We start from the raw sequence: 7,852 nt of genomic DNA on the forward strand, positions 1-7,852 counted from the left end.
TCGCGTAGTGGCTGTTCACTGGTGCTGCCACAGTGCGCCGTGGGTGTCCCAGGCTGTCGCGTAGTGGCTGTTCACTGGTGCTGCCACAGTGCGCCATGGGTGTCCCAGGCTGTCGTGTAGTGGCTGTTCACTGGTGCTACCACAGTTTGCTGTAGCCTTGATTTCCTGGGCTCAGGCTCAGCCTTTTGAGTAGCTGGGACTACAGGTGCGTGCTACCCGCAAAAATATAAATTTTAAGTGGAGTTTATATATTGAGACACATAGCAGTAGTTAGACATTATTGTTTATGGAGAAGATCAAGATTTTGATTATCTCTAATCCGAAAAAACAAATGGTCATGCATAACAAACCAAACTTTCTTCCAGTTTATGTTTGTTTGAGTGCTCCTAATTTGGTATTTTTAAAATAATATATTTATATATGAAATAGCACAAATTTGGGCCAATCACAATGGCTTATGCCTGTAATCCTAGCACTCTGGGAGGCTGAGGTGGATGGATTGCCTGAAAACAGGAGTTTGGGCCCAGCCTGAGTCAGAGTGAGACCTTGTTTCTTTAAAAAAAAAGAAGGAGTCAGGCATTGTAGCAGGCCATCAGAGTCCCAGCTACTTGGGAGGCTGAGGCAAGAGAATCGCTGAAGTGCAAGAGTTTGAGGTTGCTGTTAGCAGTGATGCCACGGCACTCTACCAAAGGTGACAAAGTGAGACTCTGTCTCAAAAATAAAAAAAGAAATCTGGCCAGGCGTTATAAGAAAACACCTTAATACGGTATTTTTTACAGATGTTGAAATAGTACTCAATAAAGATAACGTGATCAATTTTATTTTTGTTGTTTCAGATTATATATGAACAGGAAGGGGTATATATTCACTCATCTTGTGGAAAGACCAATGACCAAGACAGCTTGATTTCAGGAATATTACGTGTTTTAGAAAAGGTAAGTGTCTAGTAAGTTATTTTTTTAAATAATAGTTTATGTTAGCAATTCATCTTGGGGAATTATCAGAAAGTTTGAATTTCATGTGTAAGCTACAATTTTGTAATTGAACAGTAGTTGTAAATTTAACATGGAAATGATAGAAATAAAAAGCATGCTCAATTTATGATGGAGTGGCATCCTGATAAACCTCTTGTAGATTGAAAATATTGAAAGTTGAAAATGTATTTAACACTTCTAACCTACATACCACCATAGCTTGGCCTAGCCAACCTTACATGTGCTCAGAACACTTAGCCTATAGGTGGGTAAAATCATCTAACACAGTCTGTTTTATAATAAAGTGTTGACTAATTCATTGAATTGAATACTGTACAGAAAGTGAAAAACAGATGTTTGTATGGGTACTCAAAGTGTAGTTTATGTTGAATGTGTATTGCTTTTTCATTATCCTATTACAAAAAATTACAAGTTGAACTATTGTAAGTTGGGGATTGTCTGTATTTAGATAAGCCAGTAAAATGACCTAGAATATTTTAAAACTTATGTATAAGTTGTTGTAATACAAAAATTTTCATAATGTAAAGTAGGCAGAATTTAAAAATCTACACATTTGTTGTTAAGTAGTGGTACACATATTTTATTGGCATATTTAAAGTGTTAGTATTTAAGGAGCTAAAATTTTATTTTGTGGCTCAGGGAGTATAAGTAGTTGAAGTAACTTATTGCTCAATACTGAATATAGCTCATAATTTCTCTCTCTAGGATGCTGAAGTAATTGTGGACTGGAGACCACTGGATGATGCATTGGATTCTTCTAGTATTTTCTATGCTGGAAAGGTATTTAAGAAAAAAAAATTGTGGCTAAGGGAATGCCATTTTTTAAATAATTTATTTAAATGTATTTATATGCCATAAAGTTCATCCCTTTAGGTGTATAATTCAGTGGTTTTTAGTATATTGCAGAGTTCTTCAACCTTCACTGGGATCTAATTTTATGTTAATTATTTTTTGTTTCAGATTAATACAAGAGTACAAACAATTAGGTTACATTGTTTGCATTTGTTTGGTAAAGTCCAAGTTGTAGTTGAGCCCTTCATCCAGCTGGTATTTAATTTTAGAACATTTTCAACCCTCCAAAAGAATCTCTACCTCTTACTAGTCACTTCTCACTTGTACCTACTCCCAGTAACTGGCAGCCACTAATCTACTTTCTCTCTCTGAGGGTTTGCTTCTTTAGACATTTCTCGTAAGTAGAATCATGGTGTTCTGTGACTGGCTTCTCTTGTTCTGCATCATGTTTTCAAGGTCAGTTGTGTTACAGCACTTTTTTTTTTTTTTTTTGCTGAATAATATTGCGTTTATGGATATACCACAATTTTATTCATCAGTTGATGGACATTTGGGTTGTTTTTACTTTGGAGCTAATATAAAAAATGCTGGTGTGATATTTCTGTGCAAGTGTTTGTGTGGACAAGGTTTTATTTCTCTTGAATGTATCTACTAGGTGTGGAATTACTGGGTCCTTTAACTGTATGCTTAACATTTGGGAACTGCCAGACTTTTCCAGAGCACTTGCACTGTTCTGTATTCCCACCAGCAATACGAGTATGTGAGGATTCCAGTTTCTCCACATCCTCATCAGTATTTGTTTTTAATTTTAGTAAGTTGTATTAGTTTCTGAGGCTGCTGTAAGAAACCACTACAGACTGGATGACTTAGAACAATAGTAACTGATTGTCTCAGTCCTGAAGCTAGAAGTCAGAAATAGAGGTATCTTGCAGCGGGATTGGTTCTTTGTGTTGTGAGAGAGAGTCTGTTCTTTGTCTCTCTGCTAGCTTCTGGTAGCCTCAAGTGTTCCTTGGTTTGTAGATGGTGACTTCCTTGTGTTTTTATATCATCTTGCTTTTGTGCATATCTGTCTCTGTGTTAAGATTTCCCCTTGAGACAGGATTTTGCCCTGTTGCCAGGCTAGAGTGCAGTGGCATCATCATAGATCACTCTGACTTCAAACTCCTGGGCTCAAATTATTCTCCTGCGTCAGCCTTGCAAGTAACTGGGACCCCAGGTTCATGCTGCCACACCTGGCTAATTGCTTAAATTTTTTGTGGAGACAGGAGTCTTGCTAAGTTGCTTAGGCTGGCTCCAACTGCTAGCCTCAAGCTCTTTCCTCCTCAGCCTTATGAAGTGCTAGGATTATAGGTGTAGCTACTACACCTGGCTGATTTCTCTTTTTTTTGGTAAAGACTCTAGTCATATTGGATTAGGACCCATCCTAACAACCTTATTTTAACGTGATTACCTCTGTTGAGACCTTATTTCTAAAAAAGTCACATTCTGAGGTACTACAGGTTTGGACTTAAACTTATCATTTTGGAGATAGGGGCACAGCACAATTTAATCTGTATCTGAAGTATGTTATTTGGTTTTGATTTATAGTTTCCTAGACTAATGATGTTAAACATCTTTTCATGAGCTCATTTTCTAGGTGTATATGGTTGTCACTCAGAATCTGTGGGGAATCAGGCCCAAGACCCCTCCCTTGGATATCAGTATCTGGATGCTCAGGTTCTGTGGATGATATGATGTGGTGTTTGTGTATGACCTATGTGCATCCTCCTATATACTTTTACAATCATCCCTAGAGTGCTAAGAATAGCTAGTACAATGCCTACACTTCACTTCATTCAATTCTGTGTAGGACCTGGTGTGTGGCAAATTCAGTTTTGCTTTTTAGAACTTCATGGAATTTTTTTTCCAAATATCTTAGATCTATAGTTGGTTGTGTCCATGGTGTGGAGCACAGAGATATGCAGGACTGACTGTCTTCTTTGGAGAAATGCCAGTTCTAAATTCTTTGTCCATGTGGTTATTTGTCTTTTTATTGTTGAATTGTGAGAATTCATTTTTTTTTTGAGACAGAGCCTCAACCTGTCCCCCTGGGCAGAGTGCCATGGCATCACAGCTCACAGCAACCTCCAACTCCTGGGCTAAAGCGAGTCTCTTGCCTCCACCTCCCAAGTAGCTGGGACCACAGTCACCCGCCACAATGCCTGGCCATTTCTTGGTTGCAGACATCATCGTTGTTTGGCGGGCCTGGGCTGGATTCGAACCTGCCACCTTAGGTGTATGTGGCTGGCGCCCTAGCCACCTGAGCCACAGGCACTGAGCCAAGAATTCTTTATATATTCTGAGATATAAATCTCTTATCAGATGTGTAATTTTCAAACACATTTTTTTTTCCCATTCTGGGCTGTTGTCTTACTTTTTCTTTTTTTTGAGACAGGGTCTCACTGTGTTGCCCAGGCTGTAGTGCTGTGGCATCAGCCTAGTTCACACCAACCTTAAACTCCTGGGCTTGAGCAATCCTCCTTCAGCCTCCCAAGAGAGTTGGGGCTACAGACATCTGCCACTATGCCTAGCTCATTTTTCTACATTTAATAGAGATGAGGTCTGGCTTTTGCTCAGCTGGTCTTGAACTCCGTGCGCTCCAGTAGATGTTTTCACCTCCACCTCCCAGAGTGCTAAGATTACAGGTGTAAGCCACTGCACCCAGCCTTTTCTTTTCTTAATGGTGTCCTTCAAAGCACAAATGGTTTTAATTTTGTTGAAGTCCCAGTTTATTTTTTCCCTTTTGTTGTTTGTGCTTGTGGTATCATTTCCAGGAAACCATTGCTTAACCCAAGGTTAGGAAGATTTACTGCTGTTTTTTTCTAAGCAATTTACAGTTTTAGCTTTTTTAGATCTGTGATTCATTTTGAGTTAATTTTTTTGAATACTGTTTTATAATGGGAACATTTTTATTAAATGGTTGTATTTTCAGTTCTTTATGCTTTTGTTTTTTTCTTCCATCTGTTTAATATTTTTTCCTCATTTTTAATAAAAGATTTTATTTATAAAATTTGTTCTGATTCAAATTATATATTTTCCTATATAAGTCATGTAAGTTTTAGAAGATTGATTATGGGAGAGAGAGGTGTTCTCAGTTTTCACCAGTTTTCTATCTCCTAAGGCAGGGGTCCTCAAACTTTTTTAAACGGGGGGCCAGTTCACTGTCCCTCAGACCATTGCAGGGCTAGACTGTGGGCCCCGGGATGAGTTGGCTACTAAGCAGGACAGGCAGCGGCGGCAAAAACACCCGGTGGGCCAGATAGATGTCCTAGGTGGGTTGCATGTGGCCCGCAGGTCATAGTTTGAGGACACCTGCCCTAAGTCAGTAACAATTATACTTTGTAGGTATTTCTCTTATTAGCTATAGGTCTATGTCTAAATAACATTATTCTAATGCTACCTTTTCTTTTCTTTTTTACAATATACTTATTATTTATTGACCTCTTACCATGGAAGGTAGGGATTTAGCTCTATTTTATCTTTAAATCACCTTGAAATTCTTAGTTATCTATATTTCTAATCAAAACATTTAAATAAATAGATTATCTTTTTTCCCCATTTTTTAAAAGAGATTTTTTTCTCCCAAAGCTTGATTTCTCACAAGCTTGTTCTGGGATGATTGTTGTCTTGGTTTGGTATGCGGCAATTATCCTGGGTAGGTCCCCCCACCATTATATGTGTGTGTTTATATATATGTATATATATGTTTTTTTTTTGAGACAGAGTCTCACTTTGGTACAGTACCATGCATCATTACCTCACAGCAACCTCCAACTCTTGGATTCAAGTGATTCTCCTGAGTTAGCCTCTCTAGTAGCTGGGACTATAGGTGCCTGCCACAACGCCTGGCTATTTTTAGAGATGGGATCTTGCTCAGGTCTCAAACTCCTGAGTTCAGGCAATCCACCCACCTTGGCTTCTCAGAGAGCTAAGATTACAGATGTGAGGCACTGGACCTGGTCTTTCTTTCTCATATTTAATACCCATGTCCTGTATTTTGGTTTATTCCCTTTTCTTGGTTTGTTTCCTAGAACATCCCTTCCACCCCACTTTAAAGAGTTTTCTGGGGTTATTATCTAATCGCCTGGCTGGCAAGCAGTTACAGCTTAAAAGTAAATTTTCCTGTAGATGTTTTTGAAGTTTGCTCTAGTTGTGTTTAGTTTCCTTTATTGATGTGAAGTGTAATATATTTCTGGTCCTTTTTGGTTTTACCTCTCTAGAAGCTTTTATGGTTGCCTCTTTGTTTTTAGTTTCTGTACACTTTGGTAATGTGCCTTTGTGGTCTTTTTTTTATCCATTGTACTGGGTACTTGATAGACTCAACATTAAAACGTGTGTCTTTCAGTTAGGGGCAATATTATTGATTTATTCTAACGTTTTCTTCTTCATGTCCATTTTCTGTTTTCTTCCTTTCTGGAACTTTTAGACTTCTGAAAATTTTTAAATCTTTCCTACTTTCTAATTTTTTTTTGGTCTGTACGATTTTCTAGGAAATTTTGTCAACTTTTCTTTTAGTCTTCTTTTGCTTTTTTTATTTTTGCTCTGTTTTTAATTTCTAAGACATCTGTCTTATTCCGAGTGTCCCCATCCCCCTTTATAAAAAATAACATTCTGTTGTTTGTGTTGTAGTATCGCTTCTTTTTTCTGAGGAGTTTAAAGATAACCTTTCTGATATTTTCATATCCCTATGTTGTCCATTTCCTGTTCTTTCCCCTTTTGTTTCATTTGGACTTTTGTCTTCTGTATAGACACTTGGCTTTGGTGTTTGGTGGTGTGTGTGTGTGTGTGTGTATAGTGCAGAGCTTATACTCTTCTTAGGTACTTGGCTAAGTTGTTTCTTTGGGGAATCCCTAATGTCAAAATTCAGGTCTTTTTGGACTAGTCAGATTTGAGAAGAAATCTGCAGATTCCAGTCCAGAAAGGGTAAGCTTTGATGCTAGTGTTTTGGCAACTGAGTGGAGGAAAAGGTCTGGGAGTCTTGCCAACTTCATTATATATGTTGACTTTCATTTAATTATCCTGTTTTCAGTGTATTTATTATTCCTCTGTTCAGTTAGTTTTAATTCTTTTATTTTGTTTTACCTTTTATTCATTTTACCTAATGAATAAAACTCCAGCCTTCTGAAGATGGAAGATGGAGGTTGGAGGGAGGTGGGTGGTTGTGAAGGTGCTTTTTAGCTTTCCTTACAGTACTGATGCGGGGGGGGGTTTGGTAAGGATAGTGGTGAGGGGGTGTTTCTAAAAAATTGAGCAAATGAGGGAGAGCTCCCTGAGAAACGACATTTAAGGATGACCTTAAAACCTCTACTTTATAATTTCAGTTGTTCACTCTTCACCCCTATCTTTCAGTCTCTTTCCATTTCTTATTTCTTAATTTTTCTTATGTCTTTAAAATACTTTGTTTCTACTAACCAGTTTTCTTTCTTTCTTTTTTTAGAGACAAGAGTTTTACTTTATCCCCCTCAGTAGAAAGCTGTGGCTCACAGCTCACAGCAACCTCCCAACTCCTGGGCCTAGGTGATTCTCCTGCCATAGCCTCTTGAGTGCCAGTTTTCTTTTTTAAAAAAGAATTAGACTAGAGGGACAGTGCCTGTGGCTCAAAGGAGTAGGGCACTGGCCCCATATACTGGAGGTGGCAGGTTCAAACTCAGCCCCAGCCAAAAACTGCAAAAAAAAAAAAAAAAAAGAAAAGAAAAGAATAGAAATACATTAATGCATTCTTTTGTAGAACCTTTCCCTTACCTGTCCTTGTTCAGTACATATCTTTTCAGGCCTTTATCAGTCCAGGTTTTATCTCTAAGTTTATGTGTGGAAAGACCTAGTTTTCCTCTGTGTGGAGGAAATCAAATTGCATATATCTTTAATTACTATACTACACATATTGTTTTTTAACTTTTTTTGTTATATTTGTCATGTATTGGATATATACAAATTTTTAACATATATCAGTCTTTAAATTACTGTCTAGTATTTCATATTATGCCTTAGTTTATTGATCCATATTAGGATATTTCTAGTTTTTTGTT

The 7,852-nt window shown here is 37.7% G+C and overlaps 1 protein-coding gene across 3 annotated transcripts in view; it reads left to right on the forward strand.

Annotated features, from left to right (window-relative positions):
* TBC1D15 (TBC1 domain family member 15) overlaps nucleotides 1–7,852 on the forward strand; it is an 84,401-nt gene that overhangs the window by 31,969 nt on the left and 44,580 nt on the right. For all 3 annotated transcript variants that reach the window (XM_003798946.3, XM_003798945.3, XM_023518635.1), the window contains exons 2-3: nucleotides 837–935; nucleotides 1,701–1,775. In XM_003798946.3, coding sequence (XP_003798994.1) covers nucleotides 837–935; nucleotides 1,701–1,775 — 174 coding nt within the window. The remainder of the gene's footprint in view (nucleotides 1–836; nucleotides 936–1,700; nucleotides 1,776–7,852) is intronic.

The sequence above is a fragment of the Otolemur garnettii genome, unplaced genomic scaffold (assembly GCF_000181295.1).
Source record: "Otolemur garnettii isolate 467f Iridium unplaced genomic scaffold, OtoGar3 scaffold00143, whole genome shotgun sequence".
In the NCBI taxonomy this organism is placed as follows: domain Eukaryota; kingdom Metazoa; phylum Chordata; class Mammalia; order Primates; family Galagidae; genus Otolemur; species Otolemur garnettii.